We start from the raw sequence: 25,528 nt of genomic DNA, 5'->3' as shown, positions 1-25,528 counted from the left end.
CGAAGGAACAAGTTGAACTGCTTCCTTTCAGACAGTTAATGGGGGCCTGCGCTCCAATAAAGGAACAGAAGCAGGTAAGTAGCTGGACTCAGAAGTATTTTCAGATAAACCTGCGAAGATTTGATGAACAAGTCAACGTGGGAACTGACAGACTGAAGAATTGAGGATTTAGTGGTATCCGAAAGTGGTGTGAAAAAAACACCACTTGTTAAAAAACAATCACTGGAAACAGAACTAGTTTTGGAGCAAGAGTGAGTTTCACCTTGGATGTCAGAGAGCTGGAAATCCGTGCGGTTAGAGAGCTACAGAAATCATCACGACAGGGTTCCAGTCAGAATGATACTGCTGAAGAAACAAACGCAGCAAAGCAGTGGGACTAGGACAGAGGCCTTGAGAGCACTGCTAGTCAAGCAGCAGGCAGAGCAGGAAGGAAGCAGGAGAGGAGGAGAAAGAACTAGGGACTCACTATCAGAAGCAAGACTGTAGAGGCAAAGGAAGGTAGGGCTCAGAGACAGGCTGCAAGAAAGCCATGGGAATGGATGTGGTAGATTCAGAGTGGTGACATCAGATAACAAAGCAGCAACAGGCACTTCATTATTCTTTTTCAAAAATGGTAAAAAGGGAAGAAAGGGGCAAGGCTAATGGCTTCAGGGAATAACAAAGGAAAGGAGAAGTTTTTGTTTTTTTTTACGTTTATTTGTGCATGCCTAAGTGAAAGAAATCTGAGGGGGAGACTGGAAATGCAGCAAAGAAAGGGCCTGCCGCTTTTGAATGCCTATAGCATCGCCATGTGACTCACTCGCTTGGCAGTGAGCTCACACATTGCCTTGCATTGGCACGAGTGTACATTTAGCAATGCTGGCACCAGCTAAGTGCTCAATAAATCTACTTATTAGTGTTTTTTGTTCATGTACCTACCCATATTATCTAGCCAATAAAAGTGTGTATTACACAACAGTGTACCGCCCCATCCCCAAAAAGGAAAGAGGGTAGAAAGGGACTCTTGAGTAATACAGATGTAGAACAAGGATTTTCAGCCACTAATTCATGGTGCCAGACCACAGAAAATCATTTTCTCTCTTCGCACCTCAGTTATTCGAATTTAAATGGGGAAAAAACCATGTACCTTGCAAGCCTATAAGGATTCATTGAACTACTTAGAAAGTACTTTATGAGGCAATGTTTTGGTTTATGGCATAGCAGCTAAAGCCACTGCCTATAACATCAGCACCTCGTATGGGTCATGTCCCAGCTGGTCCACTTCTGATCCAGCTCCTTGCTAATGGCCGAGGAAATATGGCCCAAGTACTTGGGCTTCTGCCACCCATTGGGGACACCTGGAAGAACCTCCTGGTTCCTGGCTTCATTTTTGTGGCCTGGTGGAGCCCTGGCCCTGTAGCCATCTGAAGAGTAAACGAGTTCTCTCCTTCTCTCTGTGTTAATTCTGACATTCAAATAAGCGGTTTTTAAAAAGTACTTTACATACCACTGTTGCTCAGGCTGTAACAAGAGATACATTTTAATCATTTTCCCTGGCAGTTAAAGCACCGAGAAAAGTCCCTGAGTTTTCAGACTGTCTAGGACTGAGGACAGGTCAACAGTCAAGAAGTAGAGCAGCCATTGTTCTACTGCATTCTGGAGAACTGAAGCACGAGATGAGAAGCATCAGGCTTCGCAAGACCTTGTTGTTTATGGATTAACATGTTTTCCGCCACATCTAATCACTGCAGTTTAATATTTGTTCACAAAAATTCCTTTTCCTGTAATTAGCCCCATACTTAAAAAACCTATAGCTATGATGAGTTTCATGTGCTAAGTATCTAATATATACCTTCCCTAAAATAAAGCACTCATTCCTGTAATCACCCTACATCATTTCCTGATTCAGTCTAAAACTGCTTTAGTTTACTCTACTTCTAAAACCCTTAGCAAGAGACCCAGCAAGCCATTTGTACATTCATTAAATCTTCCTACCCCTAACCATTACCATTCACAAAGCACTGTTGAGCACATAAAAGAAACCAAACGAGAAAATTCATTCCAACAACATACACTGAATCGTTCCGTCGAAGTCCTAAATGTCTAATGCTAAACAGATAAGCAAACAAGAAATTTCTCTATCATTTAATCAGTTAACCTCCATGTTCTCCATCCTAAATCTAAAGAAGCATGAGACCATGTTGTGCTCTATTTAGAGCCTGAAGAACACAACCAAGCAGAGGAGAGATCCAGCAGTGGACTCTGCTCTGAAGCACTGCCATGAAGTGAAAGGAAACGGAACACAGATCATCCATGCCAACAACACAGTGCGACACTGTAAACTATAATCAGTCATCCCAAGTCTTCATCACATCCAGTTTTTCCACCACTCCAGCAGCAAGAGAGCCAGTGACGGAAGCAAGAGAACCTCACTGGTAACAGGGACAGATACTTGACAAAACAATTTTGGAGCCACATGACATGCTTCAGGAAGTCACTCCCACCCATTCTCTTAGGCTCACTGACCTATCATTTAGGGGACAACCATGTATCCTGTTCCCAAAGTACAGAAGACATGAGGAACATGGAAATCAAGCGGTTGTTTACAATCTAGCTTTGTGGAGCATTTCCCCAATAGTGATTCTGGCAACTTAAAATGGACTGCTGGAAATATTTTCCCCAATCTTTTACTATGAAAAACTTCAAACATGCCACAGTTGAAATAACCCTTTGGTAAACATCCATTTACCACTAAGATTCTACCATGTACTAGCCTCGATCGATCACATGTTCATCTGATTTTTTTTGGATCATCTGCTGGCATTTTTCAAATGAGATTTTATGTCAAGTACAACAAAACACAACAAAATTGTTGCCTTTCAAAACAATCTTGACAGATGAAGTATGTATTAAAAAAGCCTAGAAAATACAAACCAATATTCCAATGTTCATGTTTTCCACCAAGCTCCGATGAAAATCTACTGAGAGCTCATGACGACTTGGTGGTGACACCCTGGACCACCACCTGGACCAGCATCAGGCCTCCTCACCACTCGTGAAGCCTTTCCCAACTTCCACCTCCCTTTATCAGAGTTAACCACACCTGCCAAGGGGCTACATTCTACATCATCTGTAACTGATACACACTATCTGCTATGGGGCCTCCCAGTCTCTTAGGAAACCCAGACCTCATGGATGACGGCAAAGGCCACTTATTTTCCTCTGAATCGCAGCAACCAGCAGAACACTTAGGCTTCAGCAAGCACCAAAAACGGCCAAGTCAAAATCAAGGACCTGAACCTGTCTTGAGCTTGGAGCCAGGAGTTTAGCTGCATCTGGAAGTGACGCAAATCACAGCAGCTCTTTCTAAAGACTCAACTTAGAGCTCTGGTCTCAAGCACTTGAGCTCTAGAAACAGACTCCATGGCCATAAACCCCAGAAACTCAAGCCCAGTGGGCAAAGGCTCTAAACATACCATGCTTCAGTTTCCTCCTTTGGAAAACAGATATTATTTATTCATTTGCTACATTGTTAAGGATAACCTGGTATACAGTGTTTCATCAACTAGCTGCTACGGCCTGAGCAGGTTAAAAGCTCTCAAGTCTGGGGGGTAACAGTGAAAAGGAAGGTGGCAAGAATGGCTGGGCAGGAAGAATCTCCTTTAGCATGACTGGTCAGCAGAGCAAGCAAATGAGACCATTTTCCATTTGTTCCATTCCTCAGGCCAAACATGACTAGATCTTTCATTAGCAAAAGCCAACCATCCTGTGCTCAGCCTATGCAGACTTGATGCTGGGCACATGGGACTCCAGTGGGGCTGGATTCTGGCCACAAACTGCAAATGCTACAGGCTCCTCTCTGAGGCTCTGCCAGGCTCTTAGCCATTTCCTTCATCCCCATAATTCTACCCAACGTCGGGAATCCCTACGAGTGGCAATTTTTAGGGCTGGCGCTGTGGCTCACTAGGCCCATCCTCCACCTTCAAGCAGCAGCATCCCACATGGGCGCTGGTTCTAATCCCACCTGCTCAAATTCCCATCCAGCTGCCTGCTTGCAGCCTGGGAAAGCAATAAATTACGGCCCAAAGCCCTGGGGCCCTGCACCCATATGGGACATCCAAAAGAAGCTCCTGGCTCCTGAGTTTGGATGGGCTCAGTTTTGGCCGTTACAGCCATCTGGAGGGTGAACCAGCATGTGGAAGAGGTTTCTCTCTGTCCCTCTTGTTTGTAAATGCTTTTACAATGAAAACAAAATCAATCTTTACAAAACAAAAATAGGGTGGTGATGTCTTCCATAACCTCAGCTTCAGAGTGGGTTTGCTCCTTTGGGCTACGCCACCCTGAACAATCCTCATCTTCCTCCTGCCCCCCTCTTTACAGTGTGCAGCCATGCCATTCAACACACGTAGCAACTTGAAACCTCAGATTATGGCAAAGCCACCGAGCAATAGCAGGGGTGCCAAGAAGCGGGGCTGCTGCCAGGCACCTCCCCGGGCCCCATATGCACTGACCCAACTACATGCCCAGGGGGCCTCCCGCAGTTGGCATTCCTTTGTGCTTCTGTTCATTTTCTTCTTCCCCCTTGAAGCAACCACTTCCTCCAGCCCCAGAGCTGTAGCCCATTCCAACCCAAGGCACCCCTGAAGAGCCAGGTGAGCCACCACTTTTCCAGGGAAGCCTCCTGGGAACCGTTTTAGTCCACAGACATCCCTCCCTCACACTCCCAACAAACAACTGCCCTATTTACTGTCTGCAGCAAAACACACAGTCACATACATGTACGCCATTAGATCACAGTTCTGTGTGTGCAGATGTCCTTTCCTAAGGGCGAGAACTAGCCTCACATGTTTTTCAAAGCCATGACACTCAGTGGGTCTCCAGGTGTTGAACAGTGACTCAAACCAGTGGGTTTTTTTTTTTTTTTTTTTTTTTTTGGCCTGCTCGCATCCTTAGGCTAAGGTAGGAGGGCATAGAAGCCTGAAAAAGGTTGAGTGACAAATGGACAGAAAAGAATCGAGGCAAACAGAATAACAAAGCTTAAGAAAGGTGTTCCATTAACATCCTTTTCATTGACTTGCTAGAACAAAGGTTTAAGAGAGAGAAGATGCCAACTGCAAAGGGGGCAGGAAAGTCACATCACTTGGAGGAAAGAAAAAAGGCCAAACAAACAACTGAATGCTGGTCCACTCTGGTCACTCACCAGAGTGAGTGAATGTGACAGAGGCCACCAGGGTGACACGGGTAGAGATGCAGCAGGAGAGGGTATGAAGGGGGAGGGGGATAGGAGGCGTAAGATGGCAGAGGGTAGTTGGGGAGCAGGTTAGCCGATTGGGCAGGTAAGTGAATAGATGGGGGGCAGGGAAGTGGGTAGGTGGTTAGGTGTTTAGTTCAGAGGGAACAGGTGTGGGGCGTGTTATTTAAGATCCGGCCCCTCCCTCACCTTGACCCGGAAGCGGATGAGTGCTAGCCTCACGCAGTGGCTCAGGCAGGCCGGTGGCAGGAACCAGGCCCGTGGTGGAGGGGTGCCCTTGTTGCCCACGTGTCCCACGATCAGTTGCGCTGTCTGCCGCTCAGCCTGGCACCGACGGCCCCACTCGGCCAGCCGGTCCTTGCCCAGGCCCCCTGGGAACATGACCACCAGCTCCAGGCCGTCGCCGCCGGGATAGGCACAAGCCTGGCACAGCGCTGACAAGTAGCCCAGCATGGCATTCCATTGGCCGCCACACACCCAATCCGTTTGGTAGCCGCCATAAAGCCGCGGCAGCGCCGAGCCCGCGTCTACCAGCACCCTGGCACCAGGCAGTGGTGGGGGCGGCGGCGGCGGCAGCGGTGGGTGCAGCCCGGGCGGTGCCTGACCGTGGTGGTGGAAGTGGTGAGCGGGGTGATGGTGCCGGGTCGGCCCTGCGCCCCCGGAATAGGCACCAAAGGCAGCGGGCGGGAGCGGCGGTTGCAGAGGCGTGGAGCCCCTGGCGGTGCGAGGAGCTCCGGGCGCTAGGGCTGCCGTCGGGGGCAGCTGGCGGTGCAGGTGCAGGTGCTGCTGCTGTTGCTGCTGCTGGCGAGAAACCGTGCGTGCGAGCTTGAGGAGGTCCACGGGCACCACGGCCCCGGGACAGCGCTTCTCCAGGAACTCTTGGAAGCCCTGGACGCCCATGCTTCGTCGGTAGGCAAGATGAGACGGAGGCTGCGCGAGCAGGCTAAGGCTGCGATCAGGGCGCGAAGCTGGGGGCGGGCGCGTGCGCACTCCGCGGGGGGCGGCAGGGGGCGGGAAAAGGATTCCCGAGGGGAGGGGTCTGGGAGCGGTGGGATGAGGGCGGGGAAGGGAGGGGAGGGGAGCACAAGCTGGAATGGGGTGCGGAGAAACGGGGGTAAGCCGACCGGACTCAGAAGAGGCTGCGAGGACAAAAGCGATGATGGGCTCTAGTCACGTCTCATTGCTTTTTCTCCTCTCCGGCTGGGCTTAACCGCTGCAAAGGGGGTGAAGCCTGTGCCTTCCACCTCCGGGAGCCATGTTGCCTCGTCTTCTCGGTGGTACACGCTTTCTAGCTGGAGGAGGGGCGACGGGGCGGGGCGGGGATCAGGGGCATCCTGGGAGTTGTAGTGTTGGGCTCAGTGGAACCGGGATGCAGTCGAGGCACCGGACTACCACCCCTGTCAGGCCTTGCGTTCCCAGGCTCGCAGGAGGCGGGGCCTGCTGATGTGGGTTGAGCATTTGCACTCCAATAGCTTGCATCCCACAGAGTGGCTTCAGGGTATTTACCGCTTTTCCCAGGAAAAAGAGTTTGGGGACAGCAAGAGGGTGGGGAGGAGTGGAGTGATGAATCACGGGAAAAGAAGTAGACTGGATGGATGGAATTTAGCTAATGTGAGGTAAAAACCCCCAACAGGGGAGAATTTTCTCCCAGTGGAAAAACTAACAGCATGTTTTTAATGAATGAGAAGAACACACTTGAGATATTGAACATGCTAACCATGACCGTGTCTGTGCAACTCCACGTTTAGCTACTGTAATGTTTGCAAGAGTTGGTGGTCTCAGGAATACTGACACTTAACAGTGTTCATTTGCCCAAGGCAGCATTGAGACAAAGGAAAAGTACATATCTCCTGCCCTAGCTCTGGGAGATAAGCAGCCACACGAATTAAAGTGCAAGTTGCATCTTTTCGGTACCAAGGAACTAGTATGGCCAGCGGTGAAGGCCTTGATTTCCAAACCTCATTGGCAATTAGTCTGTCTGGGAGCTTTTCAAAATAGCTTGCAAGGGCTCTAATTTCAGACATATGGAGACATAATCATTTGAGAAATCTATCTGCAGCAGGCTCCATGAAATCCATGGAACACCTGCCTGTGGTTAGGAGTTTACGGCCCACTCTGTGAGCAGGAATAAGCAGAAGAGGAGATGCGAAGGGAGCAGTCGCATCCATGGCCCTTGCTGGCAGTGGAAACTGGCAGGCAGTTCTCTCTACATTGTGGGGCCTTGTGTTGGACGGAGCAGTTACCACACTGCTGTTCCCTGTTAGAGTACCTACGATCCCACTTCCAATCTCACTCCAGCTTCCTATGAATGCAGACTCAGGGAGGCAGCAGTCAGGGCTCAACTGATGAGGTTTCTGACTTCGGGACTCCGTGGCAGTAGCCTTGCACATTTGGGAAGTGAACCAGCACATGGGAATTTCGATTTCTCTTCCCCTCAAACAAAAAAAGTGAAAAGGGGCAGTTGGCATGGCATAGCAAGCTAATCTTCCACCTGCAGTGCTGGCATCCCACATGAGTACTGGTTCTAGCTCCAGCTGCTCCACTTCTGATCAAGCCCCATGCTAATGCATGGGGGAGTGGAAGATGGCACAAAGCCTTGGGCCCTTGCATCTACATGGGGAGACCTAGAGGAAGCTCCTGGTTCCAGATTTTGACTCTTCTCAGCTCTGGCGGTTGTGGCCATTTGGGCAGTGAATGAACTGGTGAAAGATTCTCTCACACTGAATCTCTTTTTTATCCTGTTTATCTCTTACTCTTGTTTTAAAAGGTTTATTTTATTTTTATTTGAAAGGCAGATATACACAGGAGGAAAGACAAAGAAGATCTTCCTTCTGCTGATTCACTCCCCAAGTGGCCGCAATGGCCAGAACTGAGCTGATCCGAAGCCAGGAGCCTCTTCCGGGTCTCCCACGCGGGTGCAGGGTCCCAAGGCTTTGGGCCATCCTTGACTGCTTTCCCAGGCCACAGGCCGGAAGCTGGATGGGAAGCAGGGCTGCCGGGATTAGAACCGGCGCCCATATGGGATCCCGGGGCGTGCAAGGCGAGGACCTTAACCACTGTGCCACCGCGCCGGGCCCTTAGCCACATCACTCTTGAGGCATTACTGTCCTTGATGTCTGTGCCACAACCCTGTCCTTATTGTTTTTAATATACACTTGGGTTTGAAACTACTGCTTGTGAAAAGAAAAGTTGCACTCATTTAAGAACTGGCACTAGAAGTGGGATGAGACTGATGACAGATCCAAAACGTGGAGCTGACGGTGATGGGTGATCCTCCAGGAAAGAAGTGGGCATTCTGGTTTATGTGGCTGTGAAGTACCTGCTGATTGCTCTTAGGATTCAAAACAGAGCAGCCCTTCTGCTTGTACAGAAATCTACAATTTCTGGGGGCCAGAGATGCTGGGACCTTGCTGACAGACCGCGGATCTTTAAAGCTCAATTTAGGGCCCATCTTGCAGGTTCAATGGCTATATTCTAACCTTGCAACCATCAAGATCCCATATGGATGTCAGTTCATGTCCTGCCTGTTCCACTTCCCATCCAGCTCCCTGCTTGTGGCCTGGGAAAGCAATCAAGAACAGCCCAAAGCCTTGGGACCCTGCACCCGCGTGGGAGACCTGGAGGAAGTTCCTGGATCCTGACTTCGGATCAGAGCAGCACTGGCTGTTGCAGTCACTTGAGGAGTGAACTAGTGGATGGAAGATCTTCCTCTCTGTCTCTCCTCTCTGTATATCTGACTTTGTGATAAAAATAAAAATAAATCTTAAAAAAATATATAGAAGCTTCAGCAGAATGACTCAGGAGGCTATTCAGCCTACTTCCTTTAGCAGATCTGATGATTTGGAGCCTAATGATGAGATCCCTGGCACTTGTTTTTAGCATTCCGAATTCCCACAAAAGGAGCCTGCTGTGATGGCTCAGTGGCTAAATTCTTACCTTGCAAGCACCAATTCATATCCTGGCTGCTCCACTTCCCTTCCAGCTCCCTGCTTGTGGCCTGGGAAAGCAGTCGAGAAAGGCCCAAAGCCTTGGGATCCTGCACCTGCATGGAGACCCAGAAGAGGCTCTGGGCTCCTGACTTCAGATCGGCTCAGCACCGGCCATTACAGCCACTTGGAGAGTGAATCATCGGACGGAAGATCTTCCTGTCCGTCTTTCCTCCTCTCTGTATATCTGACTTTCCAGTAAAACTAAATATTTTTTCTTTGAAAAAAAGAAAGTACTGTGGTTTCCAGCTCAGCTGCTTCTACAGTAGTCTGCATTGTGTGAGGAGACAGCTTTCCAGCTGGCCTGCCTGCAGCTCTGTCATGGTGTATTCAGTACATCTGATCGTGCTCACTCTATTCTGGTTAATCATTTCACTAACCATAACAGTGACCTCAACTGCTTTTTTCCTGTGACAGTCATCCTCTGGACATTTACTGTTATAAATGTAAGTTGTCATGATCCATCCTCGGCCTATGGGGATCAGAAATTGTGGAGGTGTGACTAGGTTAAGAAACACATAGTTCAGGGCCAGAACAATGGCATAGTAGGCAAAGCCTCTGCCTGCAGAACTGGATTCCCATAGGTCCACCAGTTCCCACCCAGCACCCTGCTTGTGGCCTGGGAAAGCAGTCAAAGACGGCCCAAAGCCTTGGGACCCTGTACCCACGTGGGAGACCTGGAAGAATCTCCTGGGTCCTGGCTTTGGTTTGACTCAGCTCTGGCCTTTGTGGCCATTGGGTAGTGAACCAAAAAGACTGAAAATCTCTTTGCCTTTCAAATATCTTTAAAAAAAAATTGTTTTTATTGGAAAGTCAGATATATACAGAGAGGAGAAGAGACAAACGAGGAAGAGCTTCCATGTGCTGATTCACTCCCCAAGTGGCCACAACAGCTGAAGCTGCGCCAATCCAAAGCCAGGAGCCAGAAAGAAGCCTCCTTCAGGTCTCCCATGTTGGTGCAGGGTCCCCAGACTTTGGTCTGTCTTCGCCTGCTTTCCCAGGCCTCAGGCAGGGAGCTGGATGGGAAGCGGGGTCATCGTGATTAGAACCGACGTCCATATGGGATTCCGGTGCATGCTAGGTGAGAATTTTAGCCATTAGGCCACCGTGCTGGGCCTCCCAAATGTTTGTAGGCATATCTCACCATTCAGGTGATTCTAACATAGTCCCATGTTTGAAAATTAGCACCCATCTAAGTGCACATCCCAGGCCCAACCACACTGTTGAGTTGTATTTGTGTTCCTTAAGCACAACATTCCAAACACATAGTGCACAACAATGGCCTAAGCCATAGACAGGATATAGATAACAGAGACCAAGACCCTGAAGACAGAAAGGGGCTAGTGGATGTTGTAGAATCATGATTTCAACAGAGTGCTTTTGAGCCAGTGTGCAGGCTGCAATTGCATGACCAGTTCAAACAACTGTTTGCTCCTTAAGAATTTGCTTAGGGATTGGGATGCTGTGGTGAAGCTACCCTGTGAGCGGTGTCTTCTGGATGCTCTGCTTCCCGTCCAACTCCCTGCTAATGTGCCTAGGAGACAGTGGAATATGGTTTAAGTGCCTGGGACCCTGCAACCAAATGGGAGACAGGGAAGAAACTCCAGGTTCCTGGCTTCAGACAGCTTCGGCTGTTGTTATTTGCGGAGTGAACCTGCAGATAGATACATAAATAGATCTTTCTTTCTCTCCCTCCCTCCCTTTGTAAAATGTTCTTTCAAATAAATACATACATTTTTTAAAAAATCACATAGCATTCTGAATCTGTCCTGTGTCAGCGACACAGGGACTCACTGTTTAACAAATTTATTTAATACCAGCTACATGCCACGGATAAAGCTGCACCCTGGAAGAAAAATATTATTTTTGTTTTGTTTTTTAAGATTTAATTATTTTAATTGGAAAGGTAGATTTACACAGACAGAAAGATCTTCCTTCATCTGATTCACTCCCCAAGTGACTGCAATGGCCAGAGCTGAGCCGGTCTGAAGTCAGGAGTCAGGAGCTCTTCCACTTCTCCCACATGGGTGCAGGGTCCCAAGGCTTTGGGCTGTTCTTGATTGCTTTCCCAGACCACAAGCAGGAAAATGGTGATAAAACACGAAAAAACCAGGCTTGTCATCTTAAACATGTTGAAGTGTATACTTTAGTAGTGGTAAATATATTCATACAAAATACTAGTATTTCAAAGTCATTCCCCTAGCGTGCATCATGGACAATCAGGGTTGAGACCCACTGAGCTGGAATGGAGAAAGTTAAATATTGGCTACATTCCTGAGTTGGCTTTGTCTTCTGTAACATAAACCATGTGTACTAGTCCTTTATGATTTGATTATTTCATTTGAAAGGCAGAGTTACAACAGAGATAGAAAGACAGAAATCTGCTTCTTCATCCCCTTAATGGCTGCAACAACAACCAGAGCTGGGCTGATCCACAGGGAGGAGCCAGAAGCTTCTTCTGGGTGCTCCACATGGGCATAGGGGCCCAAGGACCTGGGCCATATTCTGCTGCTTTGCCAGGCCACAAGCAAGAAGCTGGATGGGAAGTGGAGTAGTCAGGACAGGATGTGATGTTGGCATTGCAGGTGGAGGCTGAGCGTGTACCAGTCGTTTTCAATTCTAACAGCTGGTAATAGTCTCCACATATACCTGGAGCTCCTGCTCCTATGTGGACCATCATCTACGCTGTACTCACTCCTAGTTGAGTTTTGTCCCAAGACCCACATGCTGACTCTTCCAGCAGGCTCTAACGTCTTCAGGTGATGACACTTCAGAGTCTGGCCCTTTGGCACGTGGAGTCCTTCAGGTTAAATAGGGGTGGAGGGCCGCAGTGGTGGAATGTCCTCCTGCCTTCTACCTCTCCTTCTGAAGTGTGTCATAGCAACCACAAGTCCTCTTCACAGGACTGCTCAGGGAAACCGGCTCCCCAGAGCAAGCTGCGGAATCTAGAACATTCCCTGTCTCGCCTCCCTTCCCTCAGTGGAAGGGTCTCGTCCTAGAAAGCTCCTGCCCTACACCCAGGGGGAGGAAGGCGGCACAGAGTGCTCCGGAGTGGTTAAGACCCCACATAGGATGTCCCGCCATTCCAATCCCGGCTTCACTTCACAATTCTGTTTCCTCCTAGTCCACACCATGAGATAGCATGTGATGGCTCAGTGGCTCAAGTATATGCACATACATATACACATATACATTGGCATGTGTAACAGAGAGAGCCTGAGCAGCAGAGTGTATGGGCCTGGCCAGGTTTCCCTGCCTCAGGTCTATAGCCATTACTTCATATCCTTTTGTCCAATCACATTTCTACTTTGGGTGTCCTTCCATTTTGAAACCTAAGCATGCAAGTGAATGGTTTCCTTCTGGTCTTTAGGCTCCTGTGTCACGTGCGACATTCATTAATCCACTGTACATTGCCAGCTAACCCACAGGGATGCTGGCTGTGCGCCTGTGGTGAAGAAAGGTATCGCACCGTTCTGCCCCCTCAGGTTTCTGGGGCCCAGCGTGTGGCAGCTGACATAGTTAAGACACTCTGGAATCTGCAGAGCGCATCCTGGAACAAGTGAGTAAAAACGTAAGGCACAGGAAAAGAGTAAGGTTTGTCTTACATGGCCAGTTCCCCTAGTCAAGAATGAAGGGAACAGCACAGTGGCTTAGCAAGCTAGTCTCCAGCCTATAGTGCCAATATTCTCATAAGGGCACTAGTTTGAGTCCCAACTTCCCCACTTCCCTGCCTGTGGCCTGGGAAAGCAGTGGAGGACGGCCCAAAGCCTTGGGACCCTGCACCCATGTGGGAGACCCAGAGCAGATCGCTTCAGCATTGGACATTGCAGCCACTTGGGGAGTGAACCAGTTGTCAGAAAGTCTTTCTCTGTAAACCTGATTTGACTTTCCAATAAAAGTAAAGCTTAAACTTAAAAAAAAAAAAAAAAGAAAATGGCTTTTTGGATCACGCATTTCTGTGTTTATTCACTCTGAGAACACCACATGTGTTCCTGGTAATATTGGGTTGATTACACTGGGAATAAATTGGCTATCATTTGTGAAAATCTACTTGAATTGTGACCCTTGGCCTGGGGTTCTTCATCTTATACTCATTGTTTTCCTCCTATGACAGTTCTTGCTTTCCTGTTTGTCTCATTTTGTGTCCTAAACGCTGCTCGGTAGTAGGCAAATCATCAGACCTGGGTTTGGAGAATTGCGAGGAGCAGCTTGTTTGCAGCGAGCACAGCAGCTGTCATCTGGCTCAAGATGTGTAAAGCTCCTCACTGTCTTTGGGGCTGGCTCTGGATCTTGAGAGAGTTGCATCTTTGTACTTCCTTTTCAGATGTCTAGTGCGTTCCTTTAAAGACACAAAATGCTTATTTGATTTTGATTCAGAGTCAGATGCAAAGTTCCCTAGATTTGATTTTTAAAAAATCAGGTAAGAATATTTGCTGTATGTCTTGCAGGACTAAAGAATTCTTCAGGGGATGGTGCCATGGTTCAACAGGCTAATCCTATACCCTGTAGTGCCAGCATTCCATATGGGTGCCAGTACGTGTCTTGGCTGCTCCATTTCCCATCCAATTCCCTGCTTATGGCCTGGGAAAGCAGCAGGGGATTGCTCAAGTCAATTGCTCAACACAAAACAGACTAATATAATTGGATCCATTAGTACTTTTTTTATTTTTTTTGAGTCAACCTACTACATACTAGGTATGGAGCTAAATCCTTGATAGGTTGTTTTAATTCAGTTTCAAAGCAACCCCAGAGCTGGGCTGGGCCAGGCTGCAGTACCCACTGACATACACAAGAACCAGTACAGGATGTGGGTCACGTGTGGTTGGGCTAGTCTGCAACACGTGCCAGCAAGGGCTGAGATGGCATGTGGGCCATGCCAGGCTGGGTTGAAGCATGTGCCAGTATGTGCAAGATCCAGGGCTGGGAATAGTACTGGTAGGGGAACGTTGTGGAATCCTCTGCTAGGCTGCAGCTGCCACTAGGGAGTGCAAGAGCCAGAGGTGAGGATGGACTAGGCTGGCCAAACCTGCAGCACCTGGACTGGATCTGGGAGTGGGCCGGACCGGGTAAGGCTCTAGGACTTGCTGGTACTTGCAAGAGCCAACAGGGTGTGGGACAGGCTGGGTTAGGTTGTGGCTCCCATTGGGTCACTTGGGAGCTGGGGTTGGGGGTGGGCCAGGCTGGGCTATGCTGTAGTATTACCATCAACAACTTTCAACCCTCGACCCTCTGCGAGAGCTAGAATGGGTGCCAAGCAGTTAGGCTAGACCACAGTAACTGCTAGTGACTGTCATGATTGGGGGCTGGCCATGGCAAGCTGAGTCACAGCACCCACAGGGACACACGTGTTCCAGGGCTGGGAGCAGGCCTGGTAGAGGAACTTGGGGAACTTTGTTGCTAGGCTGCAGCTCCCATTCGTGAGAGTCAGAGCTGGGTCTAGGCTGGACATGCTGGGCAGCAGCACCTGTCAGCATACGTGTGAGGAGAATCTGAGGGTGTGCCGGGCTTGGCCATTCCACAGTACTCACTGGCATGAACAGCTAGGACAGGGTGCATGCCAGGCTAGATTGCACTGCATTACCTACAAGTTCACATGAGGGCTAGAGTTAGGCCAGACTGGGCAAGGCAGCTCCACCTGCCAAGCAGAGCTGGGAATGAGGGTGGGCTAGGCTGAGCCAGGTTGTAGCACCTGCTGGCAAAAGCTGAGAGTGGGGCTGGATCATCTCAGACTGGGCTGTAGCACCCAGTGACACACACAAGACCTGCGGCTAGGAGCAGGCCTGGTAGGGGAACTTTGCGGACTACTTTGCTGGGCTACTGCTTTCACTGGTGATCATGAGAACTTAAGACTGGGGGTGGGCCAAACTGGGCTAGGCTTTCACACCTGCTGGCACAAATGAGAGTCAGAATGGGTGCGGGCTAGCCAGGCTGTGTTGCAGCAGTCACTGATAAGTGCCAGGACTGTGTGTGAGTCATGTCAGGCTGGACCACAGCATCCCAAGGCAGTCCCAAGATCCAAGACTGGGAACAGGCCTGGTAGAACTGTGGGCACTCTCCTACAGGACTGCAGCTCCCTCTGGTGAACATGAGAACCAGGAATGCAGGCAGGCCAGGCTAGTCAAGGCAGCAGCACCCATCACTATATGTGTGGGTTGGGTCTGGGGCGGTTTGGGTTGAGCTAAGCTGTAGCACCCATGGTGGCAGGCCAGGCTGGGCTAGACTGCAGCACTGTCAGTTTGCATGGGAGATGGGACTGAAGATGAAACTGACCATGGAACTGACCAGGAGTAGCATCTACCAGTATGTGCACTGGCTGGTGCAGGTGATGGCTGAACCCAATCTTGCTCTGGCTGGTGCACACAAGAGTCATGTCTGAGGTCACCCCAGGCAAGGTTTCTTGGGGAACTCCCCAACTAAACCACTGGACTCATCAAAACCACAGAGAAAATCACAGTATCTGTAATCTGACCTTGGAGTACATGTGTTAAGACTGGGCTTCCTCAATTACCGATTCCTGTGCAGTGGACAGAAAGCCCAGATGCACATGGAAGATATGAAAGTCAGCTCATCTAGGCCAGTAGAGGATGGCAAGTACCTTGTCAGAGTGGAAAGCAGAACAGTTTGGACAATTCTCCTGGCCAAGATTTGCAACATGGTTCTCAGGCCTGGGGATACACTGAGGTGGACTTGGTCAGCCAACAGACCTTTGAAGATTTTTCTCAACCTGGTGCAATGAAGCCAATGACATTTCAGAACTATCAAAAACACTCAAATATCATTGGACGGAAGAGCTTTGTCTCTGTCTTTCCTCCTCTCTGTATATCTGACTTCCCAATAAAAATAAATCTTAAAAAAAATACCCAAACACTTAAATAACACCCTCAGAACATTTCTCCCCATATCAGGATCTCTAAGGTGTCATTAAACGACCATCCCCCATCCCCAGGTGCTGCTGCGGTTTGAGAGTAAGGAGTATCCCTCTCTTTCTCTCCCTTTGGACATAGGAGAAAAAAATTGAAATATCTGTCCCACCCACCTTCCTCCATGCCTCAACCCTCCCCACCCTAATCAGAGACCCACATGGGTGTGCGTACCTCTCAACTATATAAACAGTATTAGAAATAAAATAAAATATGTATATTTTAAAACATATTTAAATATATATTATATAGATATGTATATATAAAAACAAATTCACTGAGGCAGGCATCCTTTCTATGGATCAGGAAATTGGAACTGAGAACGTAAGCAAGCTCCTGAGTTCAAAGACCCATATATGGATCGAGTCTGCTGGACACTAGAAGGTATCTGTGTTAATTCTAAGAAGAATCGGGACCCATTTCCAAATCAGTTTGATGTCTCAGTTTAGTGTGAATGTTACGAGCAATACCTATTAATAAGCAAAATCAGCAAATTAGTCAGCAGGGGATGCATTTACAGGCCTGATTTAGTACAACCATCACATTGCAGGACTGAGAAAATGGAAGGTTGACAAAACTGGGACTCAGAAAATGATCTACCCTGTCCCTCACTGCCTCCCTGGAGGGACGCCCTAAGACAGAGCATGGCTCTAGATCAGCTTAAAACACACTTTTTAAATACTCATATAATCTTGAATATTTATGTGAAGCCTATTACTCTTCCTCTGGGGCCCTTTGTAGGATTTTTCTGTGTATATTATCAGAAGGGTAAGTGATCTGCTCTGGTTTGACAGCCACTACAGAGTGGTGATCGAGAAGTGTGGAAGGGCGTTTCCAAATGCACATTTTCCTGAAGATGGAAAAAACACTATCGTTATGAAAAGAAATACTAATATGTTTGCATACCACATGTAGTTTGAATCCTTACTGGCACCATAAACACTTCTACTTCTGAAAGTATGAAATAGTCACTGGATACAACTTCATGAATGATATGTCAAAATATCCATTCCGGAGAGGCCTGGTGTGATGGCTCATTGGCTAAATCCTCACCCTGTAAATGCTGGGACCTATGTGGGCACTGGTTCATGTCCCAGCAGCTCCACGTCCCCTCCAGCTCCCTGCCTGTGGCCTGGGGAAGCAGTAGAAAACAGCCCAAAGCCTTGGGACCCTGCCCCCGTGTGACACATCCAGAAGAGGCTCCGGGCTTCCTAGCGCCAGATCGGGATCAACTCTTGCCATTGTGGCCAAATGGGGAGTGAACCAGCAGATGGAAGATCTTTCTATCTCTCCTCTCTGTAAATCTGATCTGCTTTTCCAATAAAAATAAACTTTTTTTTTTCAATCCTGAAGAATCCCAAAGATTAGATTAAAATGTGTTCTGAGTGTGTTTGGGCTCCGTTGCATGCAGCGTCTCTGAGTCAGTGTGGCCTGGGATTTCCCCATGAGCTGTGGAGTCACTGAGAGCCGAGTTTGGATCCAATCTTCACCATTTACTATGTGATTCTGGTAAATTAATATCTGTGATTCTTAAATTGTCTAAAGTGCAGTGTCAGACCTATTCGACCAGATTGTTGCATGAGTTTAAAATATCACAGGTAAAGTCTTTGCTAACAGAGTAGGTATTCAGTAGATGACACTGATGGTTAAAATTATAGCTCATTTACAAGTGTGGAGAACAGATCCAGTGGACGTCTTTTTAGGAAGTGCAAATCTAGAGGGAACATGATTTTGCTGATTTTGTAAGACAACGTTTCCTAGATATGCTATATTGTACTTGGCAAATGAAAAGCCAGTTTAAGCCATAGCATTGCAGTGACTACAACAGTATTTTAATAAGATAACATACTCATTTTATACAGCCTTTATTTTCTGTTTCCAAACAAAATTTCCAGGAAACAAAAACAGAATACAATGGCTGGAATACAAATGAAAGAAAAATCACAGTTTGCAAGAATCAAAACAGTTGCTGAAAGGCAGACCACTTGGTTTAGCAAAACAAAACAATAAAAACAAAAATAAAAAGCAAAACAAAATCAAAGTTAACGTCAAAAATGATTAAAATTAAGGTTAACATCATTCTATATAATGCTACATTCCCCAATTAAGAAAGGAGAGTTCACATATACAACTAAATGGTAAGTGTAGAGAAGTGGCTGAAATTCTGCATACTTCATAGTAAATTATGCATGAAAGTTTATTAACTGCATAAACTTCCTGAGTGGCTCCCATGCTGCGCTAGGTCTACATGCTTTAGAGTCATGTCAAACAAGGTACAGCTGTAAGGGATTGAGCATGACAGACCTGGAACGACTGCACTTTCCGAGTAGTCGTCTAATCTGCTGACCGCAACCCTCAATCTCAAACCTGATGTTAGAAATGAAAAAGAAATGCAGCCCCCTCCCCCGCGGAAGGTAAACAAACCAGAAGCACGATGCGCACGCGTTGAGGAGTTTATTTTACACTGGCACTTTTTTTTTTTTCTCAGAGCCCAGTTTCTCTCTTCCCTCCTTGCTTGACATTCAGCCTTCTGGTTAGATATTTTTTGTTTGTTTTTCCTTTATTTAAAATCTTCCAGAATGGGAGCTGTTGCTTTTTACATGCTTCCAGCTATGTCAGCGGAAAACGACTTCAGCCTGACCTAGCTACTACCCAGGTGCTTCTGGACGGTGGCTGTCCAGCTGCCAGACCAATATTTGTTTCCAACCTTTTACAAACAAAAACTATTTCCTGGGTGACCTGAAAACATTTTGGCTCCATAAGTAATTTCACACTGATTTAATTTCAAAGAATTTTAACAACTTTGAATGTCATCATTTTATAGTCATATTTGGTTATTTTAAAAAGGCTCTTGAGCCCACAAATTGCATTAATCAAATCAAAGGCCTTTTCTATACACACACACACACACACACACACGCCCTTTTCTGGTTCATCTTTGAAACACAAAGGGGGGAGAACAAGTCTCCAGTTAACTACAGGTTGTAAAAACCTAACCACAGAACGGCCTGAACATTATCTGAAACAAATCAAGTTTTTCTGAATTAAACAGAAGATGAAGTAAGTGATGGCAAGTATACCTCATGAATATGACCGTGCCCGATGACCAAAGTACAGTATGTAATACTATTCAATATGCTGCAATGTTTTGTTGTACAGTAAACATCTGAAACAAGGAACATCTGGTTACAAACATTTGCTGATTTGGGGGAGATAAAGGAACCCATCATATTCATTATTCACAGGAGACAGCAAAGAAAGTCAATGCCTCCATACACTAGATAAAACAGTCATATAAAACACCCTTATCACCAACCACAATTCAACTTAAATTAATTGAACAAATTTTAAGATAACAACATCACCAATACAAATACCCAGCGGTATGCGAATACCTTGAATGGCAGGCCACTGTTGCAGGATTTGTAAAATACTTCACTGTGGTAGTTAAAGCAATTTCAACCCATAGCCCTTTTTAGGCAGAGAGAAATGTGTCTCTAATAAAGAATGCAAAGTTACAGGCACTGGACTAATTTAGGTACTTTCTCACCTCGTTTGTTAATTTCACAGCTAACTCCTACAATTAAGTTTTATCTTGCCATCAGTTGGATTTATTTCTCTGCTGTCATCCTCAAATTCTCAAAGCACATTTCTCATAGACATGTTGCTCTCGTCACTTCAACATGGACTGGTGGCAGAGCTGATGGTCCCTCTTATCTCCAAAGTTGGTCTGCGCTGGAGCCAAGAGGCAGGCCAGATTTAGAATCTGAATGAATACTGAGAAGCAAGGCAAAAACAAACAAGTTTCACAGGCAGTGTTTATTTGTGCACCCAAAATAGCACTGAAAACGAGGTAGATTAAAAAAAAACTGGACTGGAATTAAATCTGGGGTTCTAAACTGATGTATCCCGTCATCATCCAATCCAAAAATTGCAGCGGAAAAGCGCCTTTCAAACTTTCATAGATAATTTTGCTGTCAAATCACTGGATAGAAAAATGGCAAGGAAGGGATAAAAACCAGAATGGATAATTGTTATATTACAGCAAATTACCTTAAAGATTTAAGACTGCCACAAATATACACAGGGTTATTTTCATTAGATTTATATCAATACTGGTTTCATATTTGTATGATGTTAACACCCAAGTTCACAGACATAGCAGCAGTTACTTCCTGATGAGACGTTCACGTCGCTACACATGGAAATACAGCACTATTCATTGGACTTGCACTTGGAGAAGTAAACATGGTGGCTGGACATATGACTATGTCCCAAAGAAACTTTACAAGCACAATTATTAAGGTCAGCCTTTATCTGTTCTACAAGGAGGAAAATGAGGACAGGTTTTGTGTGGTTTTTGAAAATAGGTAGGAAGGCCCTTATTATTATTATTATTATTATTATTAGGCTCTTGGTTAAGTAAGAAGGGAATTTCTGAGCTTCACCTCAAGGATTAATTACTTATGGGGAGGAAACATACCTCAGGCAAGAATGAAAGCAGCGCTATTATATGATTTAGCAAAATTATAAAATAATGCAAAACTCCTAGATAGAAAATTAGTTGAAAATGTATAGTCCAAATGACTATAACTCGACTCAAGCATGTAAGTCATGGGAAAAAAAAGAATTTAAAACCGCACAGCAATGTGAACATTGTTTTCTAAACTAACTCACTTTCTTCTGTATTTTAAAACTTCCACAAATGCTACATATACATACGGCATACTCAGCACATGTGCTCGCCCAGCCACTGCAGTCAGCACCGGGACAGCAGTATGCAAATTCACCACCTTCAACCTTCAGAAGATTATGTTTCTTTCCAGCAAAAACCTGAAAAGATTCTAAATATTACAAGGCACTGCCAAAGTCTGCAGGCAAACAAGAATAACGAATTATATGCAAAATAGACTTGGCGACAAAATGCAGGACATATGATATAGAGCAGCTGTTAACCAAATGTGTATGTTTTCATCCATGGAGCTTTTTCATCCTGGGGGACACAGCTTTCAACCATGACGAGAAGGGGTCTGAAAACCTGCAGTATTTTCCCTTTCTCAGTCCTGTGTCTCAATGTAGTCACACAAAGTCAATTCTTATCATGAAACATGAAAAAGTTTAAAGAAGTATGGATTTTAGGAGCAGTTTTTTTTTTTTTTTCTTTCGGACACATAGAAAACCTTGCAGTGCAAGCATCCTGCATCGGGCTGACGTCCTCCCATCACTTCAACTTGCAAAGTAACACTGTGGATGAAATCTGAAGAATCTGTATACAAGATCTGCAAAGACTCATCTACACCAGCTCGTGTTCTAGAACAACAACTGGGCTCTTGCCAACAGCAACTCTCACAACAAAGGACAGCGACAGAGACTTGGTGATGATGGGCTGATCTTCAGGTAAACAACGTAGGACACGGGTTTTGAAAAAAAAAAAAAAAGAGTACCAAAATGTCACGAAGTAGACTGTGCAAACAAAGTCCACCCAGTAAGCCTGGCCAGTCCACGGGGTACAACTTTTACATGGATATGGAAGAAAATGGGTTAACGTAAATGTTGAGTGACAATTTGGAATGTTTACAATTAGACAGAACTCTTAATTAGGTGCATGTATTAGAAATGACCTTGAAATCTTGAGTGGGACGTAAACAGTTTAGATATGTGCAGTTGGTAGTTGGTGAATATCATTTAAGGATTCTATTTGGGTTTACACAGACTGAACATGGGGCAACCCTGTGACCAGCCTTTAGGATTATCATAGTTAACCTTCTTAAAAACCAAAGGAGTACATTTTGAAACTGCCTCCCCTCCCTCCTAAAACTGGATAAAACCCAGTAAAGTGCAACTTGACAGTGATTGCTCTCAGATTCTAAAGAGGCTGCCAAACTCATCTAAGTTCTACAATCATCTCCAATGCTACAGATACTAACCAGAAATGATAACAACTAAGAAATGGTAACCTCCCCAAAAGCTAAGCGCAACTTAAATAGTATCCTTCTAGGGTCTACTCTCTTTCTGCAGGGCAGTGCGAGCCCCGCATCTCTGGGAACCCTGTAAAGCCAGTGTTTCATGTATAAGTATCAAGTACATTTCTCTTCAGAAGAATGGATCAAGAGGTGTAACTTCAACCCCTTGGTGAGAAACACCGGCGTGTCCATCCCATGAGATTGGTAACAGCTGCAAAGTATCCCTTGCGAAAGAATGCAAGCCACACCAATGCCCTCAAATGCTCCAAACCAAAGCAGTGTGCGCATGAGAGGCAAGGAGGTAGCTGCTTGGAATTATTACCCAAACCCTAAAGCAGCTACAATATCTGCAGTATCAAGGAACTGTTACAGTTCTGTTTCATTTTTTTTCCCTTTCCCTCCGCCGCTTTGCTCGTGCTGCTGTGGCAACGGGAAGGAAATCACATTAAAAAGGGCTCGTGTTCTGTGTTGGTTGAGAAAGTTATCCGGATTTTTATACAGCCAAATTCTTCCTGCAGCCAAGTTCTCCTGTCTTCAGTGAAAGGTAAACCTAAGACAAACATGTGAAAATCCCCTAAGAGGCCGGCTAGTGGAGGGCTTCACTTCCATCCACATTTGGGGCAAATCAATCTTTTTTTTTTTTAAAATAAAAAGTATTAACCAGCTGCAGACTGTAGCAATAAAAAAATAGGGGGTTCTCAGCAATGCATGGAAAGTGTCCTGGAAATGGAAATGCTCAAGCTGAGCTTATTACAGCATTCTGAAAGGTTATTTATTTTTCTTTAAAAAAAATCAAGTATCAAAGAGGATAGGATTCAAAGTGAAAAACACCTCCGTGTGCAGTGTTCTATGTGCAAAGCGCACATTTCTACAGAAAGAAGAGCAGTATCAAATACCACACAAGAATGAAAAAAAAGTGAAAGTAAATTCACATGAGGGAAAATACGGCAGAACCCAAAAGGATGAAATTTTAATATCTTAGGTGTCCTGAAAATAATCTAGGAAAGATCTCCCTTTGTATACATCATTTACTCGAATTCACTTGGGACCAGGAGGGACCGCAGCTGGATTATGCACGGTAGATCCTGGAAATGGCTGCAAGTTCATCCCTGCTGGGAACGGCCCCCCAGAATGCGCAGGAATTACCACAGGCTGTTGTGGTGCTCCTGAAACTCCTACCCACTGTACAGGGTACCCCGTCCCCACCACAACATTGTATTGGCAAACACGGGGCATTCCATATGATGACAACGGCCCAGGAAATGAAGGGAGTGGGAGTCCTTGTGGCAAGGAACTTGGGACGGCTCCACGAATTTGGGACAGAGAAGAAATCCATGTTGATGTGTAGCCCATAGTAGGTGGAGTATTCTAGTAAAAAAGAAAAAAATAGAAACAAAAGATCAGTTTATTTGACCAGTCTGTATTCCTTCTTATTCTTTGGGGCTTACTACTTTTATTACTACTATGAGTAGCTGCCATTTATGGGACACTCTGTGAATTAAATACAATTATTGGCCTGATTTCATTTCAGCTTCATAACTGTCCTACCTTACAGGGCAGCCATCTTCATATGCTGAAACAGAAACTTGAAACTGGTCACTTAGCCAGCCCTAACAAGCAAGTTAATAGTGAAGTGGGGAATTTGAATATAGTACTAGTTAGCTCAAAGGCCTGAATTAAATACCCCTCCCACCTCCTTTCCTCATGTTAGTGATACTGTGAGATCTTTATTTCATTTTGCTAGCTCTGGCATTTTCTCAGAGTGGCATAGACAATAGCCCATCCTACTACATAATTTGATGGAGAATGGGAGCAAGACGGACTGTGGCATAACAATACAGCAGTGGTTGGTAACTGCCGCCCTCCTATTCTTATACCATGTTACTAAGTTTCTAAAAGTCTAACACTTTTGTTCTAAGAAATCGAAATTGATGACAATAGTGATGAATACTAGTATATTTCTGCATGTTTCTACTGTATTGTGATTGTTCATGTTTATAGATGTTATGAAATCTCATGCATAGAAGGAATAATAAATCTAATAGAAGTAAATACTTAAGACAGTTTTATGCCAGTCAAAAATGCTTAACTATTCTAAATTAAATTTTTCAAGCCGAAACTGAACTTTCAGCTAAAGTTGATTTAGAAACTTTCAACTTCAGGCAATGTTTTTCACTTCAAAAAATGAACAACATGGGCCCAGCGGCATGGTCTAGTGGCTAAAGTCCTCGCCTTCAACGCGCTGGGATCCAATATGGGAGCCAGTTCTAATCCCAGCGGCCCCACTTCCCATCCAGCTCCCTGCCTGTGGCCTGGGAAAGCAGTCGAGGACGGCCCAAAGCTATGGGATCCTGCACCTGCATGGGAGACGTGGAAAAGAAGTTCCTGGATCCTGGCTTCAGACTGGCGCAGCTCCGGCTATTGCAGTCACTTGGGGAGTGAATCATTGAACAGAAGATCTTCCTCTCTGTCTCTCCTCCTCTCTGTATATCTGACTTTGTAATAAAAATAAATAAGTCTTTAAAAAAAAATGAACAACAGCATCTTATGAGGTAAGAAAACATTTCAAGTTCAAAAATTGCTTCTACATATCAGGACTTTCCTTGTATTAAAGGAAAGTTAAGTATTTCTGATTCAAAACAGCACACATAGCATAATTACATTTTTGGAAAGTTATTTCAATGCAATCACATAGATATCAAATGGCATGTCAAATGATATTTATCTAAGAGTTAATGACAAGTATTTTTGGGTGATGGGATTTGAAGGTGTGATTTTATAATTTGTATTTTTTTCTACATTGACTAAATTCTGTAACGAGCATTATCTCACACACAATGATAATATGGTTTTAATTTTTTAAATGGACTTAATTGAAAACAGGTCATACATTTCTTAAATCTCCTAAAGGTATCTCTGATTCAACTGTGCAATTCTAAAACACAGAGTTTACTCATGTTTTCCAAGGAGATGACTGGTAAACTGGAAAAATACTCAGTTATACAACCAGACTTGTAGTCCTGCCACCAACCTTCCATTCCATCACCATATCCGTCGCCACCTCTTTAAAACATTTCTGGGAATTGGCAGAGATTTCTCTTCAACTCATTTTCTCTCACCTGGAATACTAACCCTTAAATGGCCTATCAATATCTACCCTTAACCACCCCAAGTCTTTTCTTCTTTCAGAGTGACTAAAAAAAAAAAGTCAGCTTCAGTCACTATCCATGTTGTTTAAAATGAAGGCGAAGTCCCAAATCATTGGCCCTTTCCAAGCACGGGCAGCGCTCAGTCCCTTCCTGCTCCCTGCCTCACACAGGCCTTGCACGCGTGTGCATCAGGCTGCTTGCACTCAGCCTCTCCTTTGCTACCTAGGCATTCCTACTCATCGCTCGGATCTCTCACAACTTCCGCTTTCTCAGGGAAGCC

The 25,528-nt window shown here is 45.7% G+C and overlaps 2 protein-coding genes across 3 annotated transcripts in view; both read right to left on the bottom strand.

The window, feature by feature from the left end:
- Positions 1-6,201, bottom strand: part of FAM120C (family with sequence similarity 120C) — a 95,583-nt gene extending 89,382 nt beyond the window's left edge. Inside the window, exon 1 of one of the 2 annotated variants that reach the window (XM_040998171.1) lies at positions 5,420-6,201. In XM_040998171.1, the coding sequence (XP_040854105.1) occupies positions 5,420-6,130 (711 nt within the window). In that variant the 5' untranslated portion in view covers positions 6,131-6,201. The remainder of the gene's footprint in view (positions 1-5,419) is intronic. The other variant, XM_040998180.1, reaches the window with a different exon arrangement.
- A 16,936-nt stretch (positions 6,202-23,137) lies between these two features.
- The window catches only part of WNK3 (WNK lysine deficient protein kinase 3), a 116,306-nt gene continuing 113,915 nt past the window's right edge, over positions 23,138-25,528 (bottom strand). Inside the window, exon 22 of the mRNA XM_041001468.1 lies at positions 23,138-23,467. Coding sequence (XP_040857402.1) covers positions 23,138-23,467 — 330 coding nt within the window. The remainder of the gene's footprint in view (positions 23,468-25,528) is intronic.

The sequence above is a fragment of the Ochotona curzoniae genome, unplaced genomic scaffold (assembly GCF_017591425.1).
Source record: "Ochotona curzoniae isolate NIBS_2020 unplaced genomic scaffold, NIBS_Ocur_1.0 contig_1274, whole genome shotgun sequence".
In the NCBI taxonomy this organism is placed as follows: Eukaryota; Metazoa; Chordata; class Mammalia; order Lagomorpha; family Ochotonidae; genus Ochotona; species Ochotona curzoniae.
The sequence above is the reverse complement of the archived record's forward strand: the minus strand, read 5'-3'. Positions and strand labels throughout refer to the sequence as shown.